Here is a 16,890-nt window from a genome sequence, read left to right as displayed (position 1 = left end):
AGATTCTTTACATATGTTAAACAAAGTTTTATTTTATGATATAATTTATTCAGTGCTCTAAAACATGTAAATATAATTTTCCCCAGTGTAACATCAATATGCTCAGTGCCAGTAAAATCCTTCTGGCTTGAATAACAAGTTTTTATTCCTTTGTGTTACTGTTATAACTCTTAAGCCAGATTTTCAAGGGTATTTAGGTGGCAAAAAGCTGCAAACAGAGACCTAGCGGGATTTTCAAAATATCTAAGCAACCCAGGCACTCAGCTCCTTTGGAAATCAATTTCTGGCTTTGAACCTAATGCAAAGAGATTTTCTCTAATAAACACAGTATAATATGAAAAGTCTCTGCCAATGATGCAATTTTATTAAATGTACCTTCTAAAATTAACAGGATTTCCATATCCCAGATGAGTGAAGTACTTACTCTCCTACAATATTATATCATAATATTTTTGACAGTACCACAGAAAGTAGAACATGCATTAGAGAGAAAGCAAATACAACAGAGAAAAGGCATGTCTCTTATTTATGACAAAGGAAAAGTAGATTTCTACCTGAGTCATGGCACCACATATGATTCATGGCCTAAAACCACTGAAACTTGCAGAAATTTTCCATCTTATTACAGCCTCATGGAGTTCAGAGTATTTCACATTCTTTGAGGGAAATCTGGACAGACTTTTATGCTCTTGCTATGGATCACTGTTGAACACTATCAAAGGCAAAGATTAAGAATTGGACACAAATACTGATGGCCATTTAAGCAAACATTTTCACCACTTGTGATGTGGGTGCCAACAACAGCATCCCAAACTCCTCTGAGGAGCAGAGTACTGATCAACTTCAAAGGGAGGTTCTCTGAGAGGAAAAGTGCTGCAAAGTACAGCTCCTCTGAATTTCACTACTCACATGTTTTCACTGCACGTTTTCAATTATTGTCAGTCTTTCAGTGCCCTGATGCCATGTGAGCTGCATTGTAAATATTTTAGAAAATAATACTTGTCTATTCATGTTGCTTTCATGAGGAGAATTGTGAAATTTTCTTTTAATACATAGCTACAATCTGCTAACCTTCAGAGAAAACATCTGTCAAATACCAACAACAAAAATCAGAGAAGTGATTGGATGCTTTCTTATTTCACATAGCACCTTTCTTAACAGCATCTCATGCAGTATTGTTTCACAGTGATTAATTTTCCCTAGCTTTTTCATTTAGTAATTTTTCTTCAGTAATTCAGTATTTTCCAATGAACCAATTCATGGAATTTTTTTAATACTTCTCACATTTGTTTTTTTCTAGATAGCCCCATTACTATTCTTCTGTTTGATTTCTGGCTTTCTTGGCTGCTAAGCATTTCCTTTGTCATTTATACCCATTATACCAATCTTTCAATGCCTAAAAATCATACAGTAGGTGTTTCTCCTGTTTTAAAAATTAATTCTCCCACATCCCTTTTTATAGTCTCAAGCTGCAGCTGGGGAGATTCAGGTTAGACATTAGGAGGAATTATTTCACAGGAAGAGTGATTAGGCATAGGAATGAGTGCACAGAGGGGTGGTGGAGTCACCACCCTGGGACGTGTTTAAGGAAACACTGGATGTGGCACTTGGTGTCATGTCTGGTTGACAAGGTGGTGTTCAGTCAAAGGTGGGACTCAGTTTTAGAGGTATTTTCCAGCCCAATAGATTCTGTCATATTTTTATTCTTTGAACCACTAGGATATTTTTATGTGGCAGTTCTGAGCTATAGGTGCTTGAATTATTCCTATCAAATGTGACAAACTCCATAAGAAGCCAAGAATTTGAAAACACTTGTTAAATGATGGTATGCTTTGAATGTGCTCGCTTGGCTGGATGATGCTATTTGGCATATAAAGTAAAGTAGACTTAGAGAGAACACAAAATTCTGCAGCTGTTGTCATCAAATGTACAATATTTCTGATATATATGGTCAATATATGGTCAAAAGAGCTGGTTGTCTTCTTTTTTTTTTTTTTTTTGCTACCTAATTAAAATGAAAATCAGAATAAAAAGAATTTATTTGACATCTCTCAAATCATACCAAGAGCTAGCAGCTTGTTTAATATACTGCATACACAGGTATTCTAGAAAGGTTGGGGTTTTTTTCTGAGCCCTTTCTGAAGAAACTAGGGAACAGCAATATCATAGCTCTGAATAATTAAACAGAGCAATAGGGTTCTCCCTTACAGCATAGGGAAAGAGTAATTGGTGACAAATCCTGGCAGGAGCTGTTTCCTACTCACATCAATATGCCTATATTCCCTGGAAACTATTTTTTCACTCATCCTTCAGTCTCTCTGATCAGAAACAAGGTTTACAACTGTTCTCTTTAGCTACTCTGCCTACAGTAGCTGCTTCTCCTTGTTGTGATTGTTATTGGACTATTCTTTGATTTTTGTGCTGGTGCATCAATGGTTTTCTTTATCCTTTAGTCTCATGAGAGCCTTGTGAACCTTTAGCAACAAGCAGAGACATATCTACATAATCCCATCACTATACATGGCCAGGCAGATCCTTTGGCAGTTACACATCTCTTCCAAGCATAGTTTACAAAGGTAAATCTGCCTGGATTTTGAGCAGCATTTATTTAGCTGGTCCCATTTATCTCATAGCTGGTATTAAAGGCATTTCCATTAGCTAAGAAATACCAAGCAACCTTCCAGACACGAGGAGTTACACAAACAGGGTTGCACAGTCTAAATTTAAGCAGCTGTAAATATTACTTATTTCAGCAATGACTCAATAATGTTTCTGTGGACATTTCAAATACTTCTTATATAACCATATAAGACTAGAAATAAACACTGTTAAATTATAATAAAATTATAATGCTGTTATAATAACAACTCCCATTATTCTTTATCTATAAAGAATATTTGTCCTCTTCTGCTCCTCTACTAGGATACCTCAAACAAAACACCTAAATTGCTCATTTATCTTCTTTAATTAGTTGCTGTAACAGTTACTAGGTGGTAGAATTGATGCACCTTGCAGTGATACTGCAGCATTTCCAGATCTACTCACATTACAGAACATACAAACAGCAGTATGTGTGAGATTTATGCCTTCTACATATACAGGTAGTAAAGCACGATGCATTTAATAAAGATAGATGTACCTAAACCAAAATAATGAAAACTGGGGAAAGGCTATTGCCATGATTCACAGAAATCTTTCAACTATACAGTCAATTTTTAGTAGTACAGGAAATCTCCCACACCATCAAGCTGAGGAGATAATGTGGCCAATTAATATAAAAGAGAGAAGTAAGTAAGAATAAGTACCATAGATAATGTTGTTGCAAAGGAAAGAAAAACTTATGAATAATATTATACAAAATGCCTCCCTTCTTAAGAGTTTATGCAAGTCAAACCAAGATAAATTTTACCTCAGTTTTTGGCTATTGAGGAAAAGCAACAGGTAATCTAACAGCACAGTGAGTCCTGACAGAGCTCCTTCTGCACACTCCACTGAAATAAGCTGCAGGAAAAAGAGCCAGCATCAGAGAAGCTGAAGGAATTGCTGATGAGAATTAGACACATCTTTGTGTTATCTAAAGAGAGAAAACAAAACAGATGTTCATCCAAGTGATGTGCTGTGAATTTTGCAGGTGAAAGAAAAATCAATTCGAAGCCTTTTTTTTTAATCCTAGAAATCTGAACTGAAGGAAGCTGAAAAGCAGAGTGGAATGGAGCAGAATTCTCACCTTTTTAATTTATTTAGGTGCAGCGTTCCACTAAAGCAGAACTAATTACAGCAGAAGTAACCTAGCTGGGTAATTAATTCATAGCAGAAAATTTCAGAATCAGCCAGCAGGAATTTTTTAACACAAAACAGCTTTTGACACAGTTTCCACAAAAAGCACACTTTCCATTTCTTACTGACTTCACCTAAAAATTTGGCAGCTGCCTGGAGTATCACAAAACACTTACATGGTTTTTATTTTGCAGTGTGGATTTCATGGCTCTACCTTTAACTACAAAGAAGGTTAATTTATTTCCAGCTGCATTAAAAAATATCTCTCCAAGCTATGAGCCATTCTTTTTCCAGGCTATCTCAAGGTTTGCTTCCATTGTTTCATCTTGCAGAAAATTCAATATTACTGTCATTTCAAAGCCCCGAGAATCTGTGCCCCAGTGTAGCACTGTATGTTTGCTTAGCAGTGAATATATGTTGGTCAATCTTTATAAAAAAGCACTGTCTGTAGAACATTTTTGAAAATGTAGCCCTTAGAGTCATCTCTTTAAATGATAGGTACAAGTCTCATGCCATTATTTTATGATGCACACCTGCTTATTAGAAAATTCCATCACAAGTTTTGACACATTTTTTTATACTTTTCAAAGACAAAGTTCAATTGCACCTGAGGTAGTTACATTATGACCTTTACTCCTCTTTCCTGTGTTTTCTGCTGCAGAGTGGATTCAGTTTTAAGAAACTGAAATTAATTTTCTTCCACATAAAAAGTCAGACTCAATCACAAAACTATTAATCAAGCTTGTAATTCAACATTGAAGTGACAAATCAAAAGAACACACCATAATAATAATAATTTCACCAGAAAACTTCCATGTCTTTCTTCCCATAAGGTTTTGTATATCTATCTTTCTGCTTTTTCTGCTCCTGTGCTAAACTAATTATTGCTATGTATTATGAAGCACGACAGCAGAAAGGATAGCAGGTAAATATATTTGCAAATACTGCTCTGTTACAATTTACTCAAATTTTACTAAAAATACATGCTATTCTTAGTCACTTTGCACTTTATGATGTTATTAAGGACACAATTCAATATAATAGTTCTCTTTTGCTGTTGGCAAATCATTATGAGCTTGCAATGCACTAGAATTCAAAATGTCATCCATTCAAACATGAAAAACAAAATTGGGGCTAAATTTGTCTGCATAACTGTGTTATTTTACAAAGATATAAAATCAGGACAAGTTAGAGAAGAGAAAGGCCTGAATCCTGAGACTGTGCTGTGCTTATGGACAGCAGATACCAGTAGATCCCAAAATTATTTTATAGCCAAGAAATAATATTTTGTCAAGTTAAGTACATACATGTTTTCAAAAAACAGCCAGCTCATTTCCTGATACTCTGGGCTGCTCCTCTGCAACCTTGAGTCAAACACCAGGGAAGTCACAACAACCTGCCACTCAAGCTTTCCATGTCCAAAGCAAATGAGTAAAATAGGAGAATTTGGAAATAATCTGTATATATTTAGGCCAAACCACCAAGTAACTTCCATGAGGCACTGAGGAAAATACTGCTTTTTCTCTCTTATGGCCTTACCCAACAGTCTGCGCTCTACCAACTCATCAGAGAGAACACCTGAATATCTCAACATAACATGCACAGCTACAATGACCCTCAAAGAACAAGGAAGCCCTAACAATGAACACAGACTACAGCTCTGACAGCTGTGAGTGAATGTGTATCAAAATCATGTCAAGAAGTCTGCAGAGGAAGATACTCAATACTACTGAACTACTAAAATAATGATTTAAGATGTAGTCATGCTTTTTAATGTATGGGAAAGTAATCCAAGATGTCTCTTCTGAGTAATAAAATGTTACGTAAACAAAATGGGACATGATAAAGAAACTGTTCAATTAAGAAACAAGTTTAATTAAGAACTGTAAGGGGGAGGGGGGGGTGTATGCATGTATCATAATCACTGAACCATGCAGTTAACATGATTTTGCTAAGAGTATGGGTTTGTATCCACAGTAAATCCGACCATTCCATTATCTTGTGTAGGCCTCTAATAAAGTACAAAATGGGCCATATTGCACAACCTGCAGAGGGAAAAATCCATGCATATTTTCATACTTCAGTAAATCCAGAAAGTTCTTTGTCACAAGTAATTCTATGCATGCTGTATCTTTTCTTTTATACAGATTCAATGGCTTCCTGGCTCCTTGTTTCACTTGTATACAGGTTATGTGGTTAAAATGTCTTCTTGATCCTTTCCTACACATGGTACAAGAGTTAAAAAACAAGGACAGAGGGTCAGATGGTGGACAACCAGGGGACAGAGAAAGCACACAGCGGGGGTCAATTAAGCTCAGCTTAGATGGCTGGGAAGAAAAGTTCAGATCAACTTTTCAAGAGCCATTACTGTTCTGGTTTTAAACAGTGTGGTGAAAAGAACCAAATATAAACATTTTTTGATGAATAATGACAAAAGGAAGTTAGAGAAACTACCTAAATAAGACTGTAAAAGTGGATGTTTCTGAGATGGAATAAAAATAAACTCACGCTTCAGGGAGAAAATATTAGAGGAAGTAATATTCTTCACTTTTAGCAGCCATTTAGACATATTCTCATCACTGCTCACTGGTCAAAATCATGAGACAACAAAACACAAACCCAGCAGCCTTTGTGGTATGATAGGAAGCCATCACACATGCTCCCTCTGCTTCACAGCAAACCACAACAGGATCACCTCATGTCACCTTCTCAGCTGCACTACCCACAAGCAGGTTACAGCACAAATACCAGTGCAAACAAGCAGCAGCACAACACAAAAGGGTAAAGGTGAGGGGCAGAAATTAAGGAAAATTCTTTCACAGGACTAAGCAGCAGACAACTGGCAATACTACTTCAGACCAGTTTTACTTTATGTATTTGCATTCATAATGTGTTCTCAAAGCTATGTTAAACAGCTTGGCACAGGAATATAACACATTCATTAGGTAAAATCATTAGGAAAATAATGGAAAAGAAACTTGTAGAATAAAACTACTAAATACACAGCACATAACAGGTGGAGTTAGAATTTATTACTACCTTGTCAGTCACAGTACTGTACATTTGACATCAAAACTTACAACTCAGCCTCTCTCCAAAATGTCCGAGCCAAAAGAAGTTGACTGATGCACCTGACTCTGTAAACCATCCAGGAAAATCTGAAAAACCTTGCCCTTGCAAAGCCTGAGCAAACTGAGGTTAGGAGATCCAACTGAGAAGGCATTTCATATCTAGTAGAGCCAGTCAATTTATTATTTACTTTTAAGAAAGGCTGTAGAGCCTCCTCAATAATCTCCAGAGCAAGCAAGAAAGATTTTAGCAATCCATCAAAACAATGATCACTCAGGTTCTCTTCTTGTCAAGTTTGAGATTATTTTTTCCTTACAGCAATGACTGAAGCTCTGTCCTGTTGCTGTATTTCCCAAGAAGCCACATTTAATTGACATGTATTTAAATGGATACATTAAAAACACTCAACCTTCTTAAGGTTGCTTCAGTACTACAAATAAACCAGACACACCTGAACAGTTCTATATCACTTTGCACCCTAATTCATGCTGAATATGCCTGAAAAGTATTCAATACTATTCCCCTCCTTCATATTTCAAAATAGGCACATATGTAAGCTTAAGCAGTGCACTTGGTGCTCTTCAGGCTTTTTATTTTCATTAGTGACCAGAAGCTCCAAACTTATCCACCTTCCATTTAGATCACTGCTTTTCAATCTTCTTCTGCTCTGTGACACAAGATATCCATATTAACAACTGGACTAGGATAATCATCAGGTTCAAAGGAAACAAAGCTCATTTGTCTGTCTTTTAGACTAAGCCTAGGAATGAGAAAATTGATTGAGCACAGCTGTGAGCAAGGGTCTGAAAACTGTGCTTAGATTTTGGCTAAAAGGAATAATTTTTGAAGATTAATGAACAAGATAAATCTTTAGAGCTCCAAGTTCACTAGAGCTAAGCATTGAATTCAATAGGATCCCATGGCCTAAAAGTACTACAAGGCCAGCAATTTCAGGCCAATGCACAATGTCAGGGTAGCAGGGGTCAGGATTGCTGGGATTATGGATCCACATTACCCAATGGGTTATGATCAATTAACTCCTGTGCAAGAAAAGAAACTTCCCTGCCCACAGAAGGGTGTCAGGTGTGGGGAGGCAACAGCTGTGTTCGGGCTGACAGTGCTCAACAGACTGGAGTCAGACCTGACTCAGAGAAGCCACCTGGCTTGGTTTTGTGGTCGTACAGGAAATAATTTCCCTCTGCCAAACTCTAAGCCCAGCTTTTGCACCTTTTTTTCTATTTTATCTTCTCTTTATCCTGTAAAGTGATCATACAAGGACCCAAATTGAATATAGTTCTTTAGCAAGTGCTTTATACTGAATGCAGAGAAGCACATGGAGTAGGAGTGTGAGCAGGTAAACAAAGTGGGTTTGGTTCATTTGCTGAACAATTGCTGAAAGGAATACTTGTTTGATTGGAAAAGGCAGGACACTGACCATAAAATGAAACCAAAATGTTTCTCTATGATTAAAAGTGTTCATTCAACCAAAAAATTAAACTCCTTGGATCAATTATCAATTTATTACCAAATATTATTATTATCAATACTATTACCAAAAATAACCCATATTCAGCTAGGTTGAATAATTTGTTTCACTTGATGTGAAGTCAAGAAACATAAAATAATTTCAAAATACTTGTTGTCCTAATTCCTTATTTTAAAATGTAGGGCTATTTTTATTTTAAAATATCATTTTTGAATGAGAAGTAAAAAGAAAAAAAGTCATCTTATTCTGCTGGTGACATTTACTGGTTTATCCAAGTCCTGTAAACACTGAGTCCTAGATGAGCATAAGCAAAATGAATCCCAGAGCAATCAGTTTAATATCTTATGTGTTGGATCTCTGGCTTTTGTTAGATTTTGGTAACAGCACTGAACAATGTTTGGGGTGGGGGTTGACTATTGTTTGGATTTCTTTAAATATATGCTCTTGTTTAAATAAATAGCAGGCATTCTTTTAACTATGATCTTGGTTTTTAATAGTCATATTTTGACACATCAGGACAAGCCTAATGAGATATACTCAGACTTAGATATATTTAGAGTGATATGATGCAGTATGCAGCTATCTTGATATATTCAGGCTCTCACCAGAAACACATGGCAAATGTGATCCATTCACCTTATCTATTTCTGTGCAGATGCAATGGTGGCAAATTTTCAAACATCAGAAACTCTTTATCCAAACTGAATATTTTTATGAAGTATATTCTTTAGTTCAATCACAGTCACAGTATATAAAACAGGCAGGTTTTCTTGCATAAATCAATTTCTGTTAAGCTAAAGGTCACACTGTGTAATGACTGTTAGTCATTTCTAACCTTAACACCTATGAATTTACAAATCTATTTGAATACTTCATGAAAAAGAAGATCAAGATGAGTGCTGTGATTTCTACACTGAGAAATAATTTCATTTTCATTCCCAGTTTTAAGGCCAACTTCTGGATTATTTCTGCTTCAGCTAGTATGACTGAAACCTGAATAGATGGCAAGGAAAAACTTGCATTTCAGTAAGAGACTCATCTAAGGTGTTCAGAAGCCTAAATAATTAAACAAGTGTTCAGTCGTATCTAGGGAAGAGTGGTGCACTTTACAACTGGTGCAGAAGAAATGTGCTTTTAACTTGCATACTGGTGCATTCACACATACACACTTTTCACTTCTATGAATGTTAAAAACATTTTGTCTGTGTTGGGGAGGTCAAATGCTCAAAGCTGAAAACATTTATCATTCAGTTGGTACGACTTCATTGGAGACAGCAGTCATATATCAACAAAGATTCAGGACAGTGACTTTTCCTGAGGGATTCAGGGAGTGAGGGAGTGCATTAACCAGAGGCACATTTTCTTGCTAGTCAACTGCTTATTACTGTACCATCCAGAAGAGAACATTATAGCATAATATTTTGCATAATGGCTGAATATGATACATGCCTTTTTAAGACATGACAAGTCCAGTCTCACTGCACATATGACCCTTATGACCCCTCACATAAACTTTGGTACTATCCATAGAGGTTTTATTTATTTCTTCCTGTGATTTGTTCTAAATATAAATTCTTCTAACCTAATCTCATAAATTTAATTGAAACTTGTAAGCGGATAATACTGTCCATAAAATGGAAATTAATCATTTTTAAAGCCAGATTCCAGTGTTACATCTAGCAATATTTTATCCAGAAATATTTGAACAGCAAACTGAAATGGAGAAGTTATGCCTTAAGTTTTAGCTTTCATATTTTCTAGATTCTCTACTGCTACAGTTTATGACTCTGTTCAAGTTCCCTTCACAGTTTAGTTAGACAAAACTATCCTCTTCCAGCCAGAGAACCAAGGACACCATTGCAGCTTCAGGCCCCAGAAGTGTAAACAACAGCCAATTGAGGAGAGCAATCTGGGAGGATGGCACTTCATAACCTGGAGCTGTAATAGGACAATTAACCCCAATATGTAAATGGACCAAAACTTATGAAAGTGTGAAAACTCATGACCAGTTGCTCATCTTGGGTCCCTCTTGGGTGGGCTCTGCCAAGGTGTATCCTTTGAAGGCCTTTTTAATAAAAACCTACTTTATTCCTTTAACACTAACTAGCCTCTGTTCTAAGTAGCCTCACAAGGCATCAGAAAGAATTTTTCAGTGAACAATTTCAAATAATTACTTCATAACAAAGGGATGGTATTGCTGCATGAGGACAATTCTATGCTAAGAACAGCTCAGCTAAAATTCCATTTCCTGTGAACACTGTTTTTTCTGGGGAAGGGAAGTAACATTAAATACTCAAATAGTTCATCCAAGAAAGGAACAATAACTACTGCTCCAGACTGAGAACACATTCCTTGTTTCCTCTAAACACAAACTTATTTCAAGTAAAAGTAATCCTTTCAAAAAACCAAACTTATCTCCAGCTCATAAAGACAAATTTCAGTATTTTTGTCCATTTTCAGAGATGGTTTGATAGAGATAAAGGTATTGTTTCCAATTACTGTTGACACACTTCTTGAACTTGGCTTACCAAAGCATAAAAGCATACATGAAATGTCTGTGTTCGATATCCTTTGTTCCCATATGTCTAACTCAGAAATCACTGTTTAATCAATCCAAAAGTGGAGACAAAATCCATTAGGCTTACAATCAATGACTGTAGATCATCTTCAAATAAAGTCTTCACTAAAGAGCTCTTCTAAAACTGAGCAAACATTAAGTCCTGAAGTTATATAATCAGCAAACATCTATTCACCAGAAAGTGTATCAAAGGCAGAACTTGGCACATCATAACACAGCTTTCATTTACAAGGTGATGTATGCTCATGGGGAATATCAGTCTTGGCAGACAAAAATGAGGGTGAAACTTTAACACTTATCTCCCTTTCATATGCTAGCCAGAATAGAAATTAATTTGAAAATGTTTTCTAGAGTTCGCACAATATTTGGCTTATGAAGATTCAGTGAGACGCTGTTGCACACTAGTACAGTGCAAAATTCTGTATTTGTTGTATTTTCACTGCTGACAAACAGAGAAACATTAAGAATTCTGTGTAACTTTGGTAATTATGAATTACTTAGATTATGTAAATAGCATTTAACAAGAACATGGAGATTCCCAAACAAAGTGCAAAGTATAGCATTTTCTTTCTGAAGCATGGCTTTACTCTATTGCCTTGCACACAAAATTTTCCAGGATAAACTAAATAGTCAACTGTCATGTTAAGCCCCCTTGATACCAAATGTCAGTTATCAAAAAAAAAAAAATCCTATATCTTGTCATTAATCTGCACTGGGTTTTATCCACAGTTCTCAAAACAAGCCAATGAGCTGCCAACCCTGACAGCTGCAAATGTCTCCTGCATGAGCGTGTACTGTGGGCTAGATTCCTATCTCAGTTACAGCAGTAACAATAAAAGGTCCTTTTGTAAGCAATATCAACATGAAAGAAGTACATCAATTATCTATGGTAAAATTACAGGTAGGACCTGCATAAATAAGGGAAAGAAAATTAAACAGTAATTTTTTAAGTATAAATATTACAAATTTAACTCAAAATAAATGAACCATACAGTCAAATAAATGAGGAAACTACTCCAAGCAACAAAAGAAAAACCCACTCCTCCATTTTTAAAAATTAATTATACTGGTTCTGTACCAGTAAGGCATTTGCTATTTGATTTGATGCTTACATGGTGTGAAAATTATCTCATGTCTAAAGAACTGCCAAACTCTTTTAAGATATTACTTTTCACTGCCAACAGGAGATCAACCACCTTGCTTTAGATCTCCCTTTCTCTGTTCCTGAACTCTAAGGATTCAATGCAGTTGAATACTCCCCCTTATGGGCTGCTACAACATGACATTATAGTGCTCTGAATTTCTCTGAACTAAATGCTACCACCTCCTACACGCACTGTATGTGCAGCAACAGAGGTAAGATAGGTCTGGAGTGTTACAACCCACAGAAACTGTTTCATTTCACTAAGTCCATGAAAGCAGATTTTTGTAACTGTGAATTGTCATTTTTTGTTTTGCTTTGAAATGTGCTTTTACTCATCATTAATAAATTTCTGATAAATATATAGGAAGAGAATTTATTAAGTCAGGATCTGCTGACTAGTGCTTTGTTCTTATTGGAATTTACCCTGGACAATAAATATATCTAAGCATTGTTGTTAGGAGATTTACCACTGCAGTGACTTATTTGAAACCATATTTATTAATCCTGTAAGAACCAAATGTAGAACAGTGAAACAAAATCTAATTAAAATGCTACAGTGAAACAAAATCTAATTAAAATGCTATTTACTATATTTTCCTGAAGAAGTGGGAAAAACTACAGTATGTGTATGTGGCCACTAGCCCCTGCTCTCTGTGTAGGTTTGGTGAGAATAACTTCCATCTCCAAGTTCACTACTCGTTTAATCCAAGGAGTCTATTTCAAAATGGGTTTGCAATTTCAATGTGCCAATCCTTCAGAAGAAAACTTTACTAGTTAGACCTTATATAAGATCTGCTGCCCTAGATTGTAATTCATTCAACTCGAAATGCCTTAAAATGCAGAAAGTCTTTCCTGGGTTCTGTTTTCACCCTATTACTACTGAAAACACACAGGGTCTCTCACCTGCTATATCTGACTGTAATAGCTCATTCCTCAGGGCAGTTTGTGTTAGTACACAGTCCCTGTTCTGCTATGTCCTCATATGCTAGAGGAGGGGAAAGTGTGTTGATATTTTTAATCTGAAATGTTATTCAAACAGTAAAACACATAATTACCATTGATCCTCTTCACTTCTTTTTAACACCAATTCTCAAAATCTGCTGAAAAGCATTCATTAACAGTGATATAATTTCACCTCCTTTGTGCTGTGTCAGTCCAACAAAGTGCTCTGTTCTCATGCAAAGTCCTCAGAATTCAGCTGCTAACTTCAAAGAACAGCAAGCACTAACTTCCCCCAGCAGATCCTGTAACATTAAGCAAAGCACATTAAGGATTAAGATCCTCTCTGGAAATAAACAGAATTTCATTTGATTCAAGTTCTTCTCCCTGAACTTTAACTGAGTGGTTCTGGGGTCATTCTAATAAAACAGTTCTCTAAAAGGCATCTCTTCTGAAAGTGCTTTTATCTTTGCTTATTCCATCCATAGAAATGAATGGGTTTATCTGCAATGGATTTGCAATTTAGATATCTAAACAAAATAATCAGATGAACAATTTTCTGCAGCATTTTCTGTGGGAGATAATATTAAAAAAAATGTTTAGCACAGTTATTAGAACACTCAAAGTGTGCAAACAGTACAAATGATAAAATCAACAACGGAACTTGGCAAAAACCTCCTAAAATCCCTTAAAAAAGAATTAAGCTTCAATACTGGAACTCCATATAACATTTGACAAATAGTTCCCAGTACAATGTTCATCTCCTTTGTGAACAACCGAGGCGGTGTCATCTCCACTCAAGAAGTTTATTTGATTTTGCTTTTCAAGTTTCCAAATAATGTTAAATTCAAACCAAAGTTCCTCTATTAGGCAAAAATTTTACAAGTCTTTAAGTCTTACCTTCTGAAACATGGAAGGTTAATCAATATTTCCCCTAAATTCTACTATTATGAAACTATCAAAAAGCACTGAAATTTAATATAAAAGTTTAAATTTCAACTTTTTTCTTTCTGAGATATTGTATTTGAACAGAATCTTCTTTTGTAAGGATGATGCTCTAGGATTCTTCTATATGCAGTTGCACAAAATAGTTTTGAGGTTTTAAAACTAGAGTTCACAGTGGGAACTATTTGTAAATGTATTTTCTTACTAGTTATAGGCAGTACAAGTAAGGATATTTTTCTTAGAGAACTAAACACCATAAATATGGAAGCTCTGTCTTTCAGACGGGGTGAACAGATACAGAAAGCTGCTTGTCCAAAACAGAATCACCTTGCTTTTGAGGTGTTTCTAATCTTTCAAGAAGGGGGTAACACCCCACTCCCACAGGCAGTTTGTGATCTAAAAGCAGACAAAAATGACAGAAACTCATGGGGAAAAAAATAGGAGGCAGAAAGGAAATCCTTATGAACTAAAAGATTGTCTCCCATCAAACAGAGGGGCCTGGTCTCCTCTTCAGTCTGATTTGTATCAGTAGCAGGGTGAAAGTCAGACTTTCAGAGGCACAGCCAAAGTTGGCCACCATGTCCCTCCTAGGATGTTCCTCACCTTCTTAGAGATTCTTAACCACACTTCTGCAGAAGAGGAGTTTCAGCTTGTTTAGTTTGACAAGCAAGTATCTGGGCGCTCAGGTTTCCTGGGATACAGATAAAAAATCTCAAGGAGACTGATATAAGAAAGCCCTCACAAAAAATATTGCATTCTTTCTGGCCTCTCTCCTGCTGTTCTGCTCTAAAAGAAAGTGTTGACTCACAGGGGTTTGCATGCTGTGAGAAACAGCAAGAGTTAAGAGAGCTGAGTGCCATTCATCTGTTATGAGAACAAAAAGGAAAATGAAAATAATTATTTATAGTATCATGAAGTTCCTGAGTTCAGTCCATCCAGGGCAGAACCTCAGTTCTTAAGACACTTAAATCTTTCAATACCTCAATTCAAGCTTCCTTTTGGATCTGCAATTATTTATGAAGTCTTGATAGACAAAGTTATGGAGGAAAGAGGTGAGCAAGATTCTCAGTAAAAAAATACATTATTTAATGAGCCAGTGATTGTGAGGCTTTCTAGGTGCAACCTGAAAATTACTTGATGGTTACTGTCCCTCACATGTTACTGAGCTTACTTTAACATCAGAAACAAAGACATGGCTGAAGCTGATGTAAGCACCCTGCAAACTGTCAGTAGAAATCCAAAAGCTGGACTGCCAAGTGGAGCAACACGGATGGCATCATGTCAGTGATGTGACAGGGACACTGGATCAGAGTGCCTGCAGCACACTGTGACAGAATATTAACTCTAAACAATAAAATTATTTCTGTGCCTGAAATTCCAACTAAAGGTCAGCCACCCAAGTCAACAGGAAAGAGTGGAGATGAATACAGTTAAAAGCAATTTTGCTTTTTAAAATAACTTTTGCTCAGTTATAAGCTATGGGCCATTCCAATTCATTCTGCTGAACAGGTGTACCAGGGCCTATATGTTCCTATAGCTTTTGCACTCATATGTGCCAATCACAAATAGAGCACAGCATATGAAGCATTATGGCACAGCTGACCAAGGGAGAGAATTGCCAGGGAATTCAATTGTCTGCTGTAGTCTGCCAAACATGGAGAGATGCAAAATTGCAAGCAGAAATAATAGATTATGCTCTGGACAGTGGAGAAGAGGTGACAAATGAGGCATGGGATGTTATGCAGAACATGTACGTTCCAGAGGATGAAAGTCATCACTGCATCATCTGATTTCTAACTTCTGGCCTCAGTGGATAACCACAGCACAGTCAAATTGCATTGCTTTGAAGGTCACTGCTGAGGCTTTTATCAGCCTGACATTTGTTGTCAACTTTTTTTTTTTCAAGTTCTCATTTCATTTTAATAAGAAAGGAATGAGGACATGAAGGTTATGCGTAAAAAACTCCCACTGATTTTTCATTAAATACTTGAATCTAAACAGACTTCAATTTATCAGGAATGTAGGTAACATTACCAAGTCTTTATTCACATCATTCCTCCAATCAGCTTTTGAAAACAGGCATGGAAGTCTAAGGTAGGACTGTTTTCGAGGTGTTCAAAAACCTAAAAGAAGCATAAGAAAAACACTATACTAGAGTGCAATTTTTTAAATTTAGTCTCTTTCTCACTTCCTATGGTTTATGGTTCATTTCTCTAGAAGTGAAGTTAATATTCACCAGTTCTAGAGAAAAGAGAAGTGAAGCATTCATCACTGAGGGAAAACAGGAAGCTTCCATTTCTACTACTGCTCAGTTTATTGTCTTGCAAATGCAGGTTTGCCCAATGCACTGCAAGAGAAAAGAAAAGGGGAAATCTGCTTAAAACCATAATTAAGACACTATACACCCAAATAGTAGCTTATCCTCCTTTATACTCTTTGATAAAACAGCAGCGTTAAATACATCAACAGTAATAATTTTATACTGTATACTGAAGTGGGAATTTTACAATAAAAATTCTCCTTGCAAATGCAGTTTAGCCAGTGTGTTTATTCCCCACATTGCTTCAAAGTATATTCATCATTTGAGATATATCATTCCCATGACAATAGGATCACAAGGAATCATGGTATAACAATGCTAGACCAAACAGACAGAATGTCAGCAGTGTCAAACTGGCAAATATATCATTTAACCAGAGATCAAAAGTGAAAATCTGAAGGTCAGAAATGCAATATTTATAATGCTGTCAGCCGATGGATGCATACCAAACACCTCATATCCAGACCCCTAAAAAGCTTATCAGAGGAATGTTTACAACACACAAGAGAAGTGCTACTGGAGTATCCTCCATTCGTTTCCAATATGAATGAATACTGGGGCAAACATTTCCTAGTACGTTCCCCAGGAACAGCAAAAAATCTTGATACACTTTCATGGTACCAGCAAAAGCA

At 36.2% G+C, this 16,890-nt stretch overlaps 1 protein-coding gene across 26 annotated transcripts in view; it reads right to left on the bottom strand.

Annotated features, from left to right (window-relative positions):
* The window catches only part of DNTT (DNA nucleotidylexotransferase), a 229,108-nt gene that overhangs the window by 159,011 nt on the left and 53,207 nt on the right, over positions 1-16,890 (bottom strand). For 7 of the 26 annotated variants that reach the window (XM_059851688.1, XM_059851677.1, XM_059851684.1 and 4 more), the window contains 3 exons: positions 15,973-16,061; positions 13,190-13,298; positions 3,410-3,501 (listed from right to left, as the gene is read on the bottom strand). The exons of 10 other annotated variants lie outside the window; for them this stretch is intronic. Coding sequence is in view for 1 of the 16 variants with exons in the window: in XM_059851697.1 (XP_059707680.1) it covers positions 13,110-13,112 (3 nt within the window). In the remaining 15 variants the exon portion in view is untranslated. Of the gene's footprint in view, positions 1-3,409; positions 3,502-13,109; positions 13,299-15,972; positions 16,062-16,890 lie in introns of all 26 variants that reach the window. 9 more of the 26 variants (XM_059851678.1, XM_059851685.1, XM_059851689.1 and 6 more) reach the window with 5 other exon arrangements.

Source organism: Haemorhous mexicanus, chromosome 7 (assembly GCF_027477595.1).
Source record: "Haemorhous mexicanus isolate bHaeMex1 chromosome 7, bHaeMex1.pri, whole genome shotgun sequence".
In the NCBI taxonomy this organism is placed as follows: Eukaryota; Metazoa; Chordata; class Aves; order Passeriformes; family Fringillidae; genus Haemorhous; species Haemorhous mexicanus.
The sequence above is the reverse complement of the archived record's forward strand: the minus strand, read 5'-3'. Positions and strand labels throughout refer to the sequence as shown.